Below are 20,765 nucleotides of genomic sequence, written 5' to 3'. Positions count from 1 at the left end.
ATTGTCTAAAGGGGCCGCACTCAGCCCTTAAGACACTCTAACTTCGGGGCGCCTGGGTGGCTCAGTTGGTTGAGCATCTGACTCTTGATTTTGGCTCAGATGGTGATCCCAGGGTCGTCAACCAAGACCTACATCGGGCTCCGTGCTGGGGGTGGAGCCTGCTTAAGATTCTCTCCCTCCCTCTCCCTCTGCCCCTCATTGTCTCTCTCTCTCTCTGTCTCTCTCTCTCTTAAAAAATTTAAAAAATAAATGAGAGATTCTAACTTCAAATACGACTTTTCATGTGACACCTTCCATTTCTAAGGTATTGGACACTAAAAAAATACTTTGAACTTCAAGAGGACTAAACAAAACATTTCCTGGCTGCTTTGCTCAGGGACAGCCAGTTTTCCCCTCTAATCTGAGGCAGTCTGGTACGGAAATGCCTGCTCCAGAGACTGTGCTAGCTGCCTGGCCTCTCCTGAGACACTGTCACGGACCCCTTGCTGTTATCATACGGTCCCAGGTTTTAAAAAGAGTTGACATCCGGACGCCTGGATGTCTCAGTCAGTTAAGTGTCTGACTTTGGCTCAGGTCATGATCTCCCGCTTTGTGAATTCGAGCCCCACATCGGGCTCTCGGCTGTCAGCACAGAGCCTGCTTGGGATCCTCTGTCTCCCTCTCCCTGCCCCTCCCCTGCCCCTCTCCTGCTCACTCACAAGCTCTCTCTCTCAAGAATAAATAAACATTAAAAAAAAAAAAAGAAAAAAAGAGTTGACATCTTTGACACCGAAACTCGCTCCTGGTAACTTCTCCAACTTCTCCTCCCTTGGTCTGCTGTCCAACATCACCTAGATTCCCTCTTTTTCTCACGTATGTGTTCCAGCATTAACCAAGTGCTCAGTGTAACCAAGTGCTACACACTTCCCTCAGCCCTGGAAACACCACTCGAATACATGGACAATCCCTGTCCTCCTGGGACTTATCTTCTGGTGAAGGACACAGCCAGGAAACAATAACCGAATAATGACATAATGACAACTGTGATGGAAAAGGAAATAGAAGGGTGCATGATAGTGTATATGATGAGGGGAAAGTTACCCATCATCTCCTTGGCTCCAAGAAAGCTTATCTAAGCCATCAAGCATTGCTCACAGGTGACTCTGTGTTCACCTCCAGTTCACCTCCAGGTCCCTTCTCTGAGCGTGTTTCTACTCAGCAAGTTTCCTCTCTAAGCTCAGAATGGAACACAATTCAGATGAGGTCTGTGTCACCCTGATAATGAGTTGCTATTCTGGCAGCATTAGCCCATTCATCTCATTACTGAGTTCTTGTAATGCCTCCTGGGCTCTCCATTCAGGGTCATGCTATCCTGTGAGAAGAACCAGTAATTACTGATCCCCTGCAAAGCCTAGGGCCTGAACCAAAGAATTCTCTTAACAACTTGATGAGTTATTCACGGTCACTATCCTCATTTCACAGATAGGAAACTGAGGCCTTAAAGAGATTGATTTTCTCAGGGACTATTGATCAGAACCTAGGACCACCTGACTCAAGCCCATGCTCTTCCAGTGTTGGTGTCCCAAGCATTGAAGAATGTGAGAGGGTCAGAGTGACTAGCACAGACCTGAAGCAAACAGCCTATTAGTAGGTATCATCTCTCTAACCTCAGAGGCACTCAGCCCACATTTATCAACATTGTTCTTATTTTAAAAAGCCTTCTAAAGTCCATATACATGACGTGTCACCGCACTCCACAGCAGTCCCATTTAATTGGGGGATCGGACCTGTAGGTAAGTGAGTGCATCCCAGCTTTGTTTCAAAAAGAGTCAAAATAGGGCGGAGCTTCCAGGGTGTGGCTATCACGGGGCCTCCTCCTGAGTGGCTCCTGGCCCCCCTGCTGCAAGTCTGCCTTTCACCCACCACCCAGCCAGCTTCCCAGCCAAGGCTGAGCAGGAGCTCAAGTTCATTGCCATCAAGCCCTAAGGTGTGCAGCGTGGCCTAGTGGGTGAGATCATCAAGCGCTTAAGGCCGAAGGGGTTCCGCCTCGTGGCCATGAAGCTCCTACAGGTGTCTGAGGACTCCTGAAGCAGCACTACATTGACCTGCAGGGCCTCCTGTTCCTCCCCGGGGCAGGTGAAGTACATGAAGTCAGGCCGACTGGGGCCATGGTCTGGGAGGGCCAGAATTCGATGCTTGGGGAGGCCAACCAAAATATCCCTCTCTCTCTGCCCCTCCGCTGCTTGTGCACATGCGCTCTCTCCCAAAATAAATATATTTTTTAAGTGAGGAGAAAGAAATCAGCCTATGGTTTAAGCCTAAAGAATTGGTTGACTACAAGTCTTGGGCTTTTGACTAGATCTGTGAATAAAAAAGGTGGACAAAGCCCTTTGGCACCATGTGATGTGGCCCTGGACACAACTCTTCATTCCACTGACTTGGAAGTAATAGAATCAATCTTTCTCTTCTAAAACGTATTTACCAATTAAGCCTTTGGAAACTGGAAAAAAAAAACAAGAACAAAAAGGATCAAAATGTCAGAAATTAGATTTGTCTGATACCACGTATTCTTAGAAAAACCCTTACTCATACCTAATGTCCATATTCATTTTCTAAGGTCCAAAAAGCCATCCTTTAAAGTCATTTCCTCTAGAATTGGGCCAAAGTCAAGTCCACCAGTCTGTAGTTTGCTGACTCCCACTCACTGCTATTTTTCAAGGCTAATGGCAACAACTCAAGGGGCTCATCTGCAAATACTCTTGATACCCTAGGAAATTCATGGTCTACTGTCAAATTTACTTCCTAATTTAACAACATTTGTCTAACATTTTGTAGATACACTGCAGTGATCTCCTTACCTATCTTATTAATATAATCAATAACAGGGCACCTGGGTGGCTCATCAGTTAAGCCTCCCAACTCCTGATTTCGGGTCAGGTCATGATCTCACCATCATGAGATGAAGCCCTTCGTAGGGCTCCGTGTTGGGATTCTCTGTCCCTCTCCCTCTGCCCCTTCCCCTCGAATGCTTCTCCCACCTCCTCTCTCTCAAAATCATCATCATCATCATCATCATCATCATCATCATCAGTAATGGCTAACATCAAGTGCTCATGCTCTAGTGGGGCCCTGAGTTAAATAGGAAGGAAACAGAAATGGCTGATTCCAATTCTCTCCAACCCATTGTGTTAGTTGCTTGGGCCACTGTAACAAAATACGAATGGCTCACACAGATACTGAGTGGCTTACACAGTTAAGTTTTTCCTCACAGTTCTAGAGGCTACAAGTCCAAGATCAAGGCTCTGATTGATTGAGTTTCTGGTGAGGACTCTCTTCCTGGCTTGGAGACACCACCACATGGCCTTTCCTTAAAGTGTGTGTGAGAGGATAGAGAGACAGCAGGAGCTGTCTGGTAGCTCTTCTGATAAGGATGCCAATCCTGTCAGATCAGGGCCCCTCCCTTATGACCTCTTTAAACCTAATTACTTCCTTACTCCAAGTTCAGCTATAGTGGGGGGTTAGGTCTTCAACATATGAACAGGAGCTGGCTGGGGGCAGGCGGAGGGTGACACACATGCATTCAGTCCCTAACACCCCTAAATGGAAGACTTCCTAAAAAGAGAAACTGACCTACGTGTTCAAGGCAGAGAATATAGATGAATTCAGTACCAATGACTCTAATTGCCTATTTTTTGTTCCAAGGCAGGAAAATCTCGCAGTCTTGACTCTCCCCTGAGCCTGGTTATAGTTGATGCCAGCTGCCATTAGCGACCTCTTTGGCCTGGGTTTCAACAACTCCCGGATGCCCATCACCAGCTGACTCATCCCCTCTGCGGTAAGCAGAGCAGAACTAAGGTATTTCCACCAGGGCTCAGTTCTCTCGCCATGCTGCCTTCCCCACAACCTCCTCCAGTCATCTGCAGGAGGGCTTATGCCTTCTGGCCTACTTGTTGCACCAGACATGGGAGCTTACTTTTCATGGTCTTCTTGACTCCTGAGAACTGATCAGAAGAAGCAAGGTCTAACCTCTTACTGGTTCCAAACCTTATCTTTTTATCAGGTTTAGTAATTCCAGAGCACAGACATTCAGCTTGGGGTTATTGACAATATAAGACTTGTTTTTGCTTTCTTATCATTGTACTCGTTCACATTATTTATTGCTGCATGACAAACTACCCCAACATATAGTAGCTATGTTACTTATCTGTTGCTACAGAACAAATTACCTCAGAACTTTGGGCCCTAAAACAACATGTATTATCTTGTGGTTTCTGTGGGTCAGGAATGTGGGCTCAATTAACTGGGTCCCTTTGCTCAGGCTCTGGTTCAGGCTGTAGGCACTGTGTCATCTGGAACTGAAGTTATCCTCAAGCCTAGACTGGGGAAGGGTCTACCTCAAAGCTCATGCTTGTGGTTGTTGGCAGGATCTAGTGCCTCATGGGCTGTTGGCTGGGGGCCATTCTCAGTTCCTTACCCCTTGATACTTTCTACAGGGAAGCTTCTGACAAGGCAGCTTTGCTTCATCTGAGAGAGTCAGTGAGAAGAACTAGATAGTGAGGGTAAGACACAAGTCACCTAACCTCACCGGTGACATCCCAATGTTTTTACTCTATTCTTTAGAAGCAAATTACAAGTCCATCCAACTCTCAAGAGGTGGGGATCACGCATGAAAGGGTGTGAATATCTTGAGGTGGGGGGTCACTGGAAACCATTTTAGATGGCATCTACTACGGTGGTTTAAAACAATAGTTTACTATCTCTCGTGGTCTTGTGTGTTGACAAGCTCAGCTGAGTGGTTTTTGCTGGGGGTCTCCCTTGTGAATACAGTCTGATGACATCGGGGCCACAGTCATCTGAAGGCTTGACTGTGTTGGACATCCAAAATGCATCCTCTCATATGTCTGGTACCTGAGCTTGGATGGCTGGAAAGCAGGGGCCAGCCAGGCAGTCTTTCCCATGTGGCTTCTTCCACACGGCTAGCTTGGGCTTCCTCATAGATCTCCAGGAAGTTTGACTTCAAACTTGTAGCTGGTTTCCACATGGAAACTTTTGCCTTCGATTCTGTTTTTGAGGGAAGCAAGCCGAGATCTTGTTAAACGTGAAGACAGTTTTGCCCAGGAAGTTGGACTTCAAACTTGTGGCTGGTTTCCCCTCGAATGGTGGCTCCAAGACACCAAAGAAGAAGCTGCAGGGCTTCCTACGACCTGGCCTCAGACATCATTCAGCATCACTACCACCATATTCTGTGGGTAAAAAGCCAGTCAGAGCCAGCCCAGATCCACGGGGAAGAGACAACAGAAGAGCGTGAACCCTGGGAGGAGTGGTTCTCTCGGGTACCATCTTTGGAGACTGGTTTCCATAGTCTTGCTACATAATGTTTGCTTCCTCTGTTCTCATCTCCAAAGGTAAGATAACTGCACGGAACTCCCAGAATCACTATAAAGTTGACTACTATGCTAAGGAGTTTACACAAATGATCTCATTCTGTCCTCTTAGCACTTTGAAACAAATGCCCTCTTTTTCCTCGGTACCCATTGGTTTCTTGTACTTGCAATAATGAAGCGTAGTGAGTAGAAGCAGGGCCCAACCCTGGCTCTCACACTCTCATGGGGCACAGCCCTTGCTCACGGGCCCCACTGCTTCGACTCACCAGGAATTAGTGTCCAGCATGCTGATACCTTCACCTTCTCTGCCTGTGGTAATTTAGGATTTTTTAAGTATCACTCTCAATTTATTTGACTGAAACGTAGCTTTTATTTTGTTCTTTGCATTTGGGAGACACTGCATGAACCACACTAACGCCATCTTGAACAAATCCGCCATGATGACTGGTCTGTGACCTGAAACATTGAGCACAGCACCCCCTCCATCTCTTTCCTTTTGCTTAACCACACCCTTAACTACACCCCATGTGGTAACGTCCTCAATCTGGCCTGTGGCCATGACACACACCTGCTCTCAAGCTTTGTCCTCCTGGCTGGTCCCCCACATGTACTGTCAGCCTCTGGGGTTACAGAAGCAGGTCTTCAGGAGGTGGGGCTGCAGAGATCTCCTGTCTTATGATGCCCAAGATATGCTTCTGTCCATAAGACCCCTTAATAAACCACTTCTCCTCAAGGGGGACTTGTCAGCCTTTTCCTTCAGCCTTTGGAGGTTGTTTTGCATACACTTCACTTTCACCAAACAAGTACCATTCCACTACCATCACCTGCGACTTCCCTGTGCCGCCCTTGACTTCTCATTTCTCCAGGGCCTGGCACAAAGCCCGGTATGGAAAGACACCCAGCATGCGTACTGAACGAAGGACAGCTGGATTTGCCAGATGACTGGCAATATACTGGCGTGTCTTCTCACGGTTTTGAGGATGGGGCGGAGGGCACTTTCCCACGGAAGGAAAGGGCGGGGGCTGTGGGAGCAGCAAGCGTGTCCTTCAGAGGTGGGAAGCTGAGTGTGCTCCCCCGTCTGTGAGGACACCTTGGTGGTCCCGGTTTTCCTGAGACTTTCCTAGTTTTAGTACTGAAAGCCTGATTCCCGGGGTCCTGCAGCCCCAGGCAAACCAGGACAGCTGGCCACACTCCTCCCGGCCTGTATTTCTTCTATGGGTCACTGGGCAAAACTGCCTTCACGTTTAACAAGATCTCGGCTTGCTTCCCTCAAAAACAGAATCTGAGGCAAAAATTTCCATATTAACTTTATGGGAAGCAGGTGCTACCCCAGGGAAGCATGGAGAGAGAATGGAGGCAGGGGCTCAGGAGAGTAAATTCAAGGGAGTGCAAGCTGTCCCGGGCTTCACTACCAACATCTCTGGTTGCTTGATCTTGCAGAAAGATTGCCAGAAACTACCATGTCTGGAAACAGTCTGTTGGTTCTGTCCTGCCATCTGGCTTCCGCGGTCCGGAGTCTGACCAACACATCTAGGTTATATCCCGGGCCCCTGCAAGCAGGCACTGGGGAGTCAGGGCCTATGGGCACCAGTCCAGCCGATGAGGGGTGAACGAGCCTCCCCTCAGTGGGGCAGAGGTGGCAGAGGCCAGGAACTATGTGGACCTTTATCAGGACGACTCAGGTGCAGAAGCAAGCATGGCCATGGTGGGGAGGGATGGGAGGTTGGGGGCAGGGCCCAGGGGGCTCTGGGGACTTGTCCACTTGATTCAGCACAAAGAGGTGGAGAAGGTTTGAAGTCATTGTTGCAAAGACTGGGCAAATGAGCGTCCTGGGGAAATCTAACAGGATTCTGGGGCTTCCTGGAGGCCCCAGCTGACGTCTTTGATCTCATATTAATGATGACTTCTAAAAAAATGTGACTCCTACTAATGCCTGCCTGGTGGTGATTTCTTCCTGCAAAAGAGCAGCTTAAGCACAGAGAAGAGAGTATGGGTATTGGCCAAAGACTGGGAGCTCCCAGGCAGGCAGGACAAAAGGGCAGAGGAACAAATTAGTTTAGAACAATGGGACTCAAAATGTATTGAAGTCAAAATCACTTGAGAGCTTTAAAAAGGCCCAATACCCAGGCTGAACCCCAAACCAATCCAATCAGAATCTGAAGTAGAGCTTAGGCATCGTCATTATTAAGGCTTTCTAAGGCTTCCACTGGGCAGTAAATTTGGTAAGTAGTGGTTTGGGGCACTGGTAAGAGATCAGAATGACAAACCCATGAAATCAATGCAGAATCGCTTCCAGCTCCTTCCTGGGGTCCAGCTGCATTTTTGCCCTTTGATTCTGTAAATTATCTCTGTGTCTTTGTAATAAATTCCTTCTTTTGGGCTGAAATTAATACTTGCAATCAATAGTCTTAAATGCTGTTGTACCATATCTCTATAAAGTGACAGTTAATGCCTGGAAGTGTCCCTGACATTGCGCTCGACAGTGAGAACTACAGCAAAGTCATCATTACTATTGCAACCTGAAGGGACGGTGTTTGATTTTGCATTTTTGCCCTGCAAGCAGCTGAGGAGAACCGCCATAAGAAGAATGCCAGGTCTGGAGCTTCTCAATCATTCACCACCGAGCCGTCCGTGGGCTTCCCCTTTCCGAACTGACTTTTAAGTTATCTTTGTTGGCTTGAATCAAAATTGAGGGCTCTCTTCATTGAGCCCATGGGGTTGCATGTCAGAAATGCTGCACAGGTAAACTGAGGAAACTGGTCCTCACATAGAAACATAACCCTTCTTCAAGTCCTCATGGGGCTTGGGGATTGGAAATCAACACGATTTGTTAAGAGCACTGCCCTACGAATAACTGCACCCGAAGGGTACTTTCCGAGCCATGTGGGTGTATTCAAAAGAATTGAAAGAGCACAGCTGTCCCCAGGTTATGGTATTTTTTCCAAGTTCGGTTTGCTTCCCTCATTCCCTAGGAGACAAAGGAGGTAGGACAGCATCCCTCCCCCCCCCACTAATGCTCCCCCCACTTCTGTGTGCAGCACCCCCAGGGCCCTGGCTCATCACAAGGCCTGCCTCTACCTTCAGAGCTCTGCTTCCAGAAGGGGACCAGCCAGCCACTGGAGCAAGCCACTTCCTGCACAGCAAACCAAGCTGCTCAAATTAGATCCACAATTTGCCATAAATTGCCAAGTTAGCGTAAATGTTGAGTTGGCCAGTTCCAGGTACGAGAAGGGGCCGTCCAGCTGCAGGTCCAGGGGCCCTTAGGCCACAGAAAGACCACGAGGCTACTTTGGCCTTGAACATACAGAAGAAAGGTCTTTATCCTGACTTGCAGGATGCAGACTAAAGGGCACAAAACTCAAGAACTTACAGGGTCAGGGAAGAAGGCAGGAGCCCTGGTATAGAAACGTCCAAAATGGGCAGGGCAATGCCCTGCAATCTGGGCTGAATGAGGGGTAGGGGTGGGGCAACCTTCAGAGAGTGGCCTCTTGTGGGGAACAGTGTAGGCGCCCACCCACCCCGGGGAATGCCTGCAGAGGGGTCAAAAGCAGTGGCTTTTGAAAATCTTGCCCCCTGGCACATTTCGTTCTTTTTAAAAAAAAAAAATGTTTATTTAGTTTTGAGAGAGAAAGAGAGAGAAGGAGAGAGAGAGAGAGAGAGAGAATGTGAGTGGGGGAGGGAAGAGAGAGAAGGAGACACAGAATCCGAAGCAGGCTCCAGGGGCTCAAACCCATGAACCGTGAGCTCATGACCTGAGCGGAAGTCAGACACTTAGCAGACTGAGCCCCCGGCGCCCCCAGGCACATTTCCTTTTAGTGACTTACCAGAGCCTCTGTGGGTTGAAATACATACTATTTATGCATTGCTTTCATTGCTTGTTCTGATTACATTTATGGTAGCTGTTTTTGTTTTTTAAGTTACAGAAGCATGCAAGATATTACCAAGGAATTTCATTTCGGGACAGGAAAGGCGGTGCCCCCCAAATAGTAGTTGCTTTAAAAAGAGCCTTGAGGCTTTCTTGCCTTGGGGGGGCTCGCCTCTGGGAACCACGGCCCCAAGGTAACCAGCCTGTCTTTATTCCGCGGGCAGGGCGGACAAGGGCTGAGGCAAGAAGAGAAAGCTGGACAAAGGAGGGAGAACCAACAATCCTGAGTGGAGAAGTTCAAGGGCGCACCTTCTGTCCCCTCTGCCCAGGACTCTGGTGCTGCCACCCCACGTGCACACACGCGGCTCCAGGCGGTCGGTGCAGCCTCAGAGCCTCAGACCCCACATCCTCAGGCTGCAGCCGCAGCCGCACCTTTGGTGACCAACCTTCGGACACTCCCAGGACTGAGGGCTTTCCCAGGACACTGGACGTTCAGTGCCAAAGCCAGGACACTTTGGTCACCTTACCTCTGAAAACTGGTTTCCCACACACACATCACACCCATGCACACCACACACATACTACACACATGCCATATACACACACACCATACACCACACACACACACACACACACACACACACACACACACCTTTCCCAACCTGAACTTCATAAAGTTCAGGCAGCTCAGCATAATCATCTCTGCTGGGAAGGCCATTACCGGGTCACCCCCTTCAGGTCCACAACACCCCCCCCCCCCACTCTGTGGTCTTGGGTTTAGAGCCAGGAGGGATCTGAGATCCTTCTGTGAGATGTGCAGACCTGATTTCCAGGATGGTAGCAACAGAGCCAAGTCAAGACGCAGCCCTCCTGGCTCATGTTCGTCAGTCAACTGCTAGTTTAGAAAATATCCAGAGGGGAATCTAAGCCACAGCCTGTATCCACACATGGGCTATCCTCTTCAAGGAGAGCCTGTTATGGGTGGAACTATGTCCCCTAGTTGTCGAAGTCCTGATGCCCAGTGCCTGTGAATGGGGCCTTATTCAGAAATAAGAGTCCTGATGCACCACGACTGGTGTCCTCATGGGGGAAATCTGGATGCAGAGGCAGACAATGTGAAGACACTGGGAAAAGACTGAAGGCCATGTACCAGCCAAGGAACAGCCTCGTAAGGAACCACCCTGCGGGCACCCTGAGCTCAGAACTCTGGCTTCCAGAACTGGGAGACAATAGACATCTGCCGCATAAGCCGCTCGGTTTGTGGTACTGTGTCACCGCAGCCCTAGGAAGCTAATCCAGGGTCCCAGCTTTCATATTTCGAGCTTTGGAGGTCTGTTCTCATCTGGAAAATGATGGTCTTCTACTGTAAGAGTGGAGTCCTTGCTGTAGCTGAATACTAACCAGCCCCGGGGAACAGTTGGACTTCTTCCTGCTTTGCTCTCAAGGAAATGAATGTCTTCTTCATGTGTTTCCTCTCGGTTCAGAACAAGATGCAGCTAGCTTTAAAGAAAAGAGAAAGGGGTGCCTGGGTGGCTCAGTCGGTTAAGCGTCTAACTGGCTCAGATCATGATCTCACAGTCCATGAGTTCGAGCCCTGCTTTGGGCTCTGTGCTGACATCTCAGAGCCTGGAGTCTGCTTTGGATTCTGTGTCTCCCTCTCTCTCTGCCCCTCTTATGCTCTGTCTTGCTCTCTCTCTCTCTCTCTCTCAAAAATAAACATTAAAAAAAATAAAAAAAGAAAAGAGAAGAAAACAACTCTGCTGCATGGGCCAAGGCTCTGTTTACATGAAGGCGCACATAAAAATAATTAACTTGGGTGAGCCACCAGGAAGAACCAGCCAGTTAAGGTCATTCAGGACATCCCATAAGCACAGAGTTGTACAACCTGGAAACACCAAATGATAAATGAAAGAAAACATGAGATGGGCTGGTGGCATTACATATTAATTGATTTTTTTAATGTTAAAACAACCTTGCATTCGTACACCACTTGGTAATGGTGCATAATCCTTTTTTTGATAATCCCATTGCTGGACTCAGTTTGCTAGCTTTTTGTTTTGTTTGAAAATTGTTCTGTCTATATCCATGAGAGATTGTGGTTTTCTTGCGAGGTCTTTGGTTTGGTAACAGCATAACGGTGTCTCTTAGAATTTATCCACGTCAATTATCTAATGGCATTCCCTTGTAATCTTTTATTTATTTTATTTCTGTAAGATTGAGAGCAATGTTCCCTCTTTTATTCCTGATTCTGGTAATTTGCATCTTCTTTTTTTTCTTGGTCGGTCTAGCTATAGGTTTGTCAAGTGAATTGATCTTTTCATAAAACCAACTTTTAGTTTTATTCATTTTCCCTATTGTTTCTCTATTTTTCTTTAATTAATCTTCAGCATACTCTTTACTATTGTTTTTCTTCTGCTTGCTTTGGGTTTTCTTTTCTTCCCCAATGTTTTAAGGTAGAAGGTTAAGTATTGCTTTGAGCTCTTCCTTCTTGTTTAATATGTACATTTACAGCTATAAATTTCCCTCTAAGTACTGCTTTAGCTGTATCCCAGGTGTTCTGGTGAAGTGTGTCCTCACTCCATTCATCTCAAAATATGAATTTCCTTTATGATTCATCTTTTGCCAATGGGTTATTTAGGAGTGTGTTGTTTAATTGCCACATTTGGAGATTTCCTAAATTCCTTCCTATAATTGATGTCTATTTTCACTCCATGGTTGTTGCAGAACTTCTTTTGTTTGATTTCAGTCCTTTTAAATTTATTACATCTTGTTTCACAGACTAATATATGATCTATCCCAGAGAATGCTCCGTGTACACTTGAGAAGAATTTGTATTCTACTGTTGTTGGGCATAGTATTCTATGGATTCCTAGTAGGTCTAGTTGGTTTATGCTGTTGTTCAAGCCTTTTATCAACATCATCAATATCTTGGCTAGTTTTTCCATCCATCATTGAAAGTGGGTATTGAAGACTCTGACTATTATTTTTGAATCTTCTACTTCTCCCTTCATTTCTGTTAGTTTTTGCTTCATGTATTTTAGGCTCTGTTGTTCATTGCATACAAGTTTACAGGGCTATATCTTCCTAATGGTTTGACCCTTTTATCATTATAGAATATCCCTCTTTATCTCTCAGTAACATGTTTTATTTTAAAAGCTATTTTATCTGGTAGTGGTATAGTCACACCAGCTTTTCTAAGTTTGCTGTTTGCATGATCTATCTTTTTCCATCCTTTACTTTCAACTCATTTATATCTTAGAATCTAAAGTGTGTTTTCTGGGGGTGCCTGGGTGGCTCAGTTGGTTAAGCATCTGACTCTTGCTTTTGGCTTGGGTCATGATCTCACAATTTGTGAGATCAAGCCCCACGTCTGTTGGTGCAGAACTTGCTTGGGATTCTTTCTCTCCCTTTCTGCCTCTCTCTCTCTCTCTCTCTCTCTAAAAATAAATAAACATTAAAAAAATAAAGTGTGTTTTCTGTAGACAGGATATAACTGGATCTTGCTTATTATCTCATTGACAACCTCTGCCTCTTGATAGATTGTTTTGTTTCTTCACATTTCATATTATAATTGATACAGCTGGAGTTATGTCTGCCATTTTATTTATCTTCTATATGTCTCATGTCTTTTTTGTTCCTCTAGTCCCCTTTACTGTTTTCTTTTGCATTAACTGAATATTTTCTACTGTAAATTTTAATATCTTTAATAATTTTTCACTATATTTTTAAAGTTATCTTCCTGGTAGCTACTCCAGAGCAACTACTGCCCAGCAAGCAATTCCCAATTTTACTGGGGGCTCACGTGGAACTCTTCAGTTCGTAGCTTCTACCTATTAAAAACTGGCACAAAATCTGCTTGCCTGTAATTTAGTGAAACTTCTTCCATTGTTTCATTCATTCATGCTTTTAATGTAGCAGGTATCACACACCTATTGTGTGATATACTTTGTTTTAGATGCTCATGACATAGAGACGGATTAGACACAGCCTTACCACAATAAAGAATGCTAGCAAACCCTGGCGGGGGGAGAATTGAAGAGGAGACTTCTGTGTACTGGTAATATTGCTCAGCAGAGGGAGGAAGGAGTCTCTGAGTCAGAGAACTCCCAAGGGCAGCAACCGTTTGGGGTCTTTTATAGCCACACGGTTTGCCATATCTATAGCCAGCAGAGGTCGAGTGCTGTTTCACAGGGATACAAAGCAGGCAGACTGCAAGTAGCTAAAAATATGCATATTGGGGCTATATGTAAAGCAATTAGATATGTAAGAATTTGAGTTAGGCACCAGTGGGAGTAAGTCAGGCATCTGCTATGAAATCAGTGAGGAAGGAAACAACATGGGAGCCAACATGCAGGGACCACCCTCAACTCGACTGCAGGACAATACGGTAGAGGAAGAAGGCAGGCCAACATTTGTCGAAGAAGACAGTGTGGTTGCACCCAAGGAGGCTGGGCTGAAGGAAGTTTGGACTAAGCATTGGGAAGGAGTCAGAGTTGAGGGAAAGACTGAGACATGAGAACAAGACAGAATAATTGATGGAGCAAGAGCCCAGAGCATGGGAGCAGAAAGCAGTCAGGAGTCATGGGGGAGGGGTGCTGCCTTGGGAGGACTTGGGTAGGTCTGGGAGTTGCTGACCTGTCCTAGTGCCCACCACTGGCCCCTCATACACATGTTTGCTAGGTCCTTGGTCCAGGGCCCCTCTGAGGCTTATCTGTGTCTTGTCCCAAACAGAAAACCAGCCTTTCTCGCTGAGCCAGATTTCTACATAACTCTAAGTTCTCAAGCACACAAGTTTAATGAAATGATTTTTCTACCTTTCTAAAATTATGGTCTCATCAGAGATACTTACGTTTCCTCCCACAAAAAAAAAAAAAAAAAGACAAAGAGAGAGGTCAGTACTCTAATTACAATGAATTGTCCCCAATAACTTGAAAAGAAGGACAAATGTTAGCCAGCTGAAACATTAACATAAAAATCATGTTAGGTGGGTCGGGTCTGATGGGTCATTAACATCAAAACCAGCACATATATGCAGGTTTGCCTTAAATGGAAAAAATGGTCCTCAGACCTTTAAACCTACCTATAACCTGAACAGATGCATTAACCTAAAAAGGGAGTTAGGTCAGCCTAGAAGTGTGGAAAAAGCCAAGGTGATTGGTGACAGCGGCTGTTGTGCTTTGCGTGGGGGAGGAGCCTTAACTAATGATTTCCAGTATTGCTGTCCTGCTGGCAAGTCTCGCCCATTGAGACGGACGTACCAGGCCCCCTCAGCTTAATGCTCTTAAACATTCTACTCACCCCTCTTGGGTTTTCCATCCTGGCTGAGATCCAGCCCAGGCCAATTAAATCAGAATTCTTGAGGGTACTACTGGGCATTTGTCCTTTTAATTTTTTTTTAAAAATGTTTAATGTTTATTTTTGAGAGAGAGACATCATGAGCAGGGAAAGGGCAGAGAGAGAGGGAGACACAGAATCTGAAGCAGGCTCCAGGCTCTGAGCTGTCAGCACAGAGCCTGACGAGGGGCTCAATCCCATGAACCATGAGATCATGACCTGAGCTGAAGTCGGACGCTTAACTGAACCACCCAGGCAACCCTGGGCATTTGTCTTTTCAAAAGCTCCCCCAAGTTGTCCTGATGTGCAGCTAGCATTGGGAATTCCTGATCTAATAATCCCCTGGTTGTGATGCCATGACCACCATTATCTGTGTTCTCAGGGGTCTGCATCACCCAATTAAATAGACTGGCATCCTGATTCTGTACATTAGCCCAGAGCTTAGTTAATGAGAATCCTTCTCTTGATGTGCTGGCTAAAGTAGGCCATCAAGACTAAAGGTGGGCCCCTGGGCCCTGATGAATTCACCAAGGTGACGAAATGTTGCTTCTGAAAGCCTCTTGGGTAAGGACCACTGGCATCACTTTTCTAGCCAAGAAAATTCAAGCCCATCTTCGTTTTGCAGTAGTATTTTACAGAGGTAAAGTAATAACATGAGAAACACAGTATGGGTCAGCAAAATGACCAACTACAAAGTCTCCAAGAGCTGAGCTCCAGTGGAACATATTTACTGTCCTTCATTTTTCTTCAGCTCCTTACTATGTATTTCATGGACATGGGGGCCTGCCTGGTATCCATTCCTCACATCTTCTTCCTAAATGAGTTCCAACCGTGTTTTGCTCTCTACCTCTCCTCCCTTGAGGACACAAGCCTTAGGGAAATTAGCCCCACCCTCAGCTCCTGGGGTGCTCTGATTTGCCTCTATTTCCTTCCCAGGAGCTCAAGAAAGAGCAAGGGCCCTGATGTCACCAATGAGACACAGGAGTTGGTTTTCTTTTAAGCTTTCTATTGAAGCATAATACACAAACAGCAAAGTACACACTTTGTGTGTATAGCTTGGTAGATGTTCATAAACTGAATATGCCTGTGTAACCAGCACCCAGATCAAGATACAAAATATTACCAGCAGCCATAAAGCCCTTTCCTGCCCACTTCCACTCACTATTCTCTCATGGGTAACCACTACCTTGACTTCCAAGAGCATAGAGTCATTTTGCCTGTTTTATACTATATATAAGTAGAATCAAACAGTATATAGTCTGTGTATATACTCTGAGCTTCTTTTGCTCATATTATGTGTGTGTGAGACTCATTTTTATTGTGTATAGTTGTAAGTTGTTTACTTTCATTGCTGTATAATATACCATTATGGAATAAGTCAAATTTATCCATTCTACTGTTGATGAGTATTAGGTTGGTTTCCAGTTAAAGAGTATTACAAATTGTGCGGCTATGAACATTTTAGTCCTTGTCTGTTGAGGACATGTATAAGCATTTCTGTAGGGTAAGTACCTAAAAGGGATTGCTGGGCCAAAGGGGATGCATATGTTCAACTTTAGACAAACAGTCGCATATGGGACTGGTCCAATTTATCTTCCCATCTGCAGTGTATGAAAGTTCTGTCCTGGTCAACACACGTCTGTCTTCTTCATTGTTACATTTTGGTGGGAGAATAGATGAGATTCAAGGAGTTTTGCTGCAGGCTTCAAGTTATCCCTTGTCTTTTAGAGGAAGCCAGCCCATTCTGCTCATGAATGTCAATACGAAGCGATAGCTTACATGATTATTAGTGGCCAATGGAGGCCAAGTGCCATCAAGTTAAAAAGAAAGGACTTGATAACAGCATTAGGCTGCTGGATCTACAACTCAATTCGTTGCCTCCCGCCTGCTTTGGTTTTTCTGTTGTCTGTATTGGAAAGCATCTTCAGTGTTATTTTCACAAAGCAGTTGAGCCTATGAAATCTTTGCTTTATTTTTCTTATGTGGAAATTTATCACCAGTGAACTACAGCGATTACTCCCAAGGCCAGGGAGTTGGCAAAGGGTAGAGTTGAGACTTAGACCCAGGATTCAGACCCAGCTTACATGGTGCCGACTCCCCCTTTCCTATCGGGCTGTACCACTGTCATCTCTCAGTCTGTGCAAATGACTAAGAGTCCTTTGATAACGTGGCTGCCATTTTTCAATGATGCCAAATCATGTAGCCAATATGCAAACAGTCATGGCAACTAACGGAGGCACCAACAATCTTTTGAAAATGGGCATTAGCAGCTGTCTTCCTTGCTGTACCCTATTACGAGGAAACTGTCAGCCACATGAAGCAAGGCCCAGTCCTCCAGGGGAAAAAGGAAGGGTGCCTTTTAATCATAAATCACTAATGAGGAAACAAAGGCAGTGAGAAAAGCAGGAGCAAAAATTATAGTAGCAAGTTCATCTTCTAGCTAAGAGGATGCAGGAGCTGTGACTATCAGCTTCCCAACTTAGAAGCTCAAGAATATTTTGCCTAGTTTTGTAAAGGTACAACCCATTGATATAAAAATCCAGTGGAGCAATGGAAGATAGATCGATGACCTAAAACACCGCCTCACTATAAACCAGTCTTCATGATTCAGCCTCACTGCTCTGCCAACACACAATATTGTCAAGCATTCTGTAGTTGACTTGTTCTCATAGCAGGGAGACAGAATTCACCACTTTCCCCTTCCAACCATGGTAAATTCGTGGTCTTCAAGATCCAAATCAACTGGTGTTGTTCCTGAAGCATAGATTCAGATGCTTGCTGTAGGACAGGCAGCCAAACCGCTCATATCACTCCCCCCACTTAAAGCCTTCAATGGCTTCACACTGGAATTCTAATGAAATTCACACTTCTTGGTCTAATATTCAAGACTAAATATGACCTGGCCCTACCTGTTTCCCTGACCATGCTGGTCTTCTGTCTATTCCTTGAATACACAGTAGTCCCCCCTTATCTGTGGTTTTGCTTTCCGTGGCCGCTTCAGTTACCTGCAGATAATCCTGCTTCTGATATATGGTCAGCAGGTCCATAGTAGCCTAATGTCACATCACAAAGCCTATGTCATTCACCTTACTACATTTCACCACATGGGCACGTTGTCATCTCACATCATCACAAGAAGGGTGAGTACAGTACAGTAAAATATTTTGAGAGAGACTACATTCACACAATCTTGATTATATTATAATTGTACTATTTAATTTTTAGTTGTTGTTAATCTCTTAGTGAGCCTAATTTATAAATTAAACTCTATTGGGGAACCTGTGTGGCTCAGTCAGTTAAGCATCTAACTCTTGATTTCAGCTCAGATCATGTCATGGTTTGTGAAATCAAATCCCCCATTGGGTGCCATACTAACAGCATGGAGCCTACTTGGGATTCTCTCTCTCCCTTGCTCTCTGCCTCTCCCCAACTCTCTCTCTCACTCTTTCTCTCAAAAATAAATAAACTTTAAAAAATAAATCAATTAGGGGAGCCTGGGTGGCTCAGTTGGTTAAGTGTCTGACTTCGGCTCAGGTCATGATGTCACAATTCAGAAGTTCAGGCCCCACGTAGAGTTCTGTGTTGACAGCTGGGAGCCTGGAGCCTGCTTTGGATTCTGTGTCTCCCTCTCTCTCTGCCCCTCTCCCGCTCATGCTCTGTCTTTCTCTCAAAAATAAACATTAAAAACAAGAAAGAAATTTTAAAAATTAATTAAACCTTATCATAGGTATGTATGTATAGGAAAAAACAGTAGGTCTAGGATTCAGTACTATCTGTGGTTTCACTGGGGGTCTTAGAACATAACCCTTGCAGAGTAGAGGGGACTACTATACCGTGTTTATATGGCCTCAGGGACTTTACACTTATACTCCCTCTTGTGGAACTTTCCTCCTTAGCTCATTGTCTAGTGAGCAACTCATTCTTCATTCTTAGTCCGATGTCACCTTCTCTAAAAGCCTTCTCCATTACCTTCTCTGAAGTGGCACCCCCATCGCTTCTTATCATGGCACCTGGTTTATTATCTTGCTAGCCCTCATTACAATATGTAATCATTTGTTTATTACCTATAAGCTCCATGGTATCAGGGACCCTGTATCTCTAACACCCAGAATGGTAGCAGGAACACAAGAGTTAACTCAATGACTATTCATTGAATAAATGGGTGAATGAACAAAGGATGATCCAATTGTGAATTAACCAGTGGTGTGGCTTTGTTCTCTTCTCTGCTACCTGAATTAAGACCATTTAGCTATTCACTACATCCCTTGCCAAAGAAATGTTCCCAAGAAAACAAATACAGAGAAAAAAAAAATAGAGTGGTGAGAAATTAGTAGGAAAGGAAACTGGAATGTTCATCAAACATAAGATTGAAAACTACCTGGGTTTTGTTGATTTGTTTGTTTTTACCACACTGTCAGGTCTCCCGGGGGGCTGCATTAGACAGATTGTGAGTCTCATCCAGAGACTCACCACAGGGATCACTTATCTTTTAAATGGGCTTTTCCACTCAGTAATTCTGTGACCAATGTATCAGTCAGCAATATATTGCTGATTAGCCCCTGGGAAGCCATTGTACTTTTGAAAAGGTCTGATGCTAAGTGTGATATATGTGTTTCTAGCACATATATGGCTATTAGGGCCTGTTGTGAAAAAATGACTATCACCCCTTCAAAGATAGCTGTGCGGTACAACTTCCATCCTTAAGCACATAGTGAGTACATCATCCGTTGAATTTTCGCCTCCTCACAAACCTTCTGGTTCAAGCTACCCATTTTACAGATGAGGAAGCTTGCAAAGCAAAGTCAGCAGATAACTTTCTCAGGGTCACAGAGCTAGTTAGTAACAAAACCACCCTAGGGCCCCAGACTCCAGACTCTAGACGGGGTCCTTGCATGACAGCACAACACATCAGCTAAGTCCACTCGCTAACGATGGACATGGTTTCCCATCAGAACAGCAAGCCCTCCAGCCCTCCTAGCTCTCACCTTAGCTACACGGAGAGGGTGCCAGAGATGAACACAGACAAGCCCAAACCAACAACTCCTTGGGGTTGCCGAACCATGACCTCCCACAGCATCTTCAGCAAGGTGCTGCTTAGCCCTGAGGCCATCTGCCCCCAACGCTCAGGAACATCCCAGCCTCAGAGATTTTCACCAAAGCCCAGGGGCTTGAGTAGCTCAAAAGAGAGGCCAAGGCCCTCCCTGCCTGACGCTGGAGGGGGAGTGATCCTCTCCCCAAACCCGGACTCAGCGAGGCCTGAGCAAGATCGTGGGGGCGGTAGGCCTGCGGGTGGGGGGTGGGAGGGGATGACAGGATGGGAGGAAGAGAGGGAGGAGCAAAGCAGGGACGAAAGCCCGTGGGTCCCCCTTCTCCGGATTTGAGAGTCTCGGCTCAGGTTTCTAGGGGATGGCTATACAGCTCTTTACCCCGGCTCCCCGATCGGCAGCCAGAATCCACAGACCTGCCCCCATTTCCGCCCCTCCTCCCACTGCTCGACACGCGCCGGGGGGAGGTGGCGGCCCAGGGGCTGGACCCTGCCAGGCCGGGAGCGCAGCCCGGTTCCCGGACTAGGGAGGCGGGGGTGGGGGCGGGGGCTGCCCGAAGCCCGGGGTCCGCGCCCCCTCCCCGTAGCCCGGCCGGCGGGGGCTCGCCCGCCCCTACCTGTAGTAGCGGTCATCTCTGAAAGGCGTGAGGTCCTCCTTCAGCTCGCGGTACGCCTCCTGGAGCCGCTTGCACAGGTGCTTGAGCTCGCTGCAGAGCGGGGGCTCGAAGGCAGGGTACTCGGCGTCCATGCCCGTGCCGCGCCCGCCGTCCCGGCGCCGAGACCTGCGTCCCCTCCTCCCGCCGCTCCGCCCTTTGTATTGCTTCCTTCGTCCCTCTCTCTTCCCTGCTCCGGGGATCGGGGGCTGCCAGCGCACTGGGCGGGACCGAGAAGGAGGAGGAGCAGGTGGCGGGGGAAGTGGGGAGGGGGCGCGGGGGGAGGTGGGGCGGGGCGACACGAGGGGAGCCGGCCCCTGCGGGGCTGCCGATGGGATCCGCTGCCGAGCCGTGGGGGCCTAAGGAGGGGTGGGTGCCGCGCCCATCGGCCGCCGCCCAGGGAGAAGGAGCCAGGGGGGAGATCCAACACAAGGTCATCTGCCGCCCAGGACAAAAATATGAAGGGCCATCCTCTCTGCTGCTCGTGTTGGGAAAGGGGAGAAACT

The 20,765-nt window shown here is 46.7% G+C and overlaps 1 protein-coding gene across 1 annotated transcript in view; it reads right to left on the bottom strand.

The window, feature by feature from the left end:
• The window catches only part of TMEM181 (transmembrane protein 181), a 74,231-nt gene extending 53,751 nt beyond the window's left edge, over window positions 1–20,480 (bottom strand). Inside the window, exon 1 of the mRNA XM_058735786.1 lies at window positions 20,224–20,480. Coding sequence (XP_058591769.1) covers window positions 20,224–20,354 — 131 coding nt within the window. The 5' untranslated portion in view covers window positions 20,355–20,480. The remainder of the gene's footprint in view (window positions 1–20,223) is intronic.
• Window positions 20,481–20,765: the final 285 nt, after the last annotated feature.

The sequence above is a fragment of the Neofelis nebulosa genome, chromosome 6, assembly GCF_028018385.1.
Source record: "Neofelis nebulosa isolate mNeoNeb1 chromosome 6, mNeoNeb1.pri, whole genome shotgun sequence".
NCBI classification, from domain to species: domain Eukaryota; kingdom Metazoa; phylum Chordata; class Mammalia; order Carnivora; family Felidae; genus Neofelis; species Neofelis nebulosa.
This window is presented reverse-complemented; position numbering and strand designations above follow the sequence as displayed.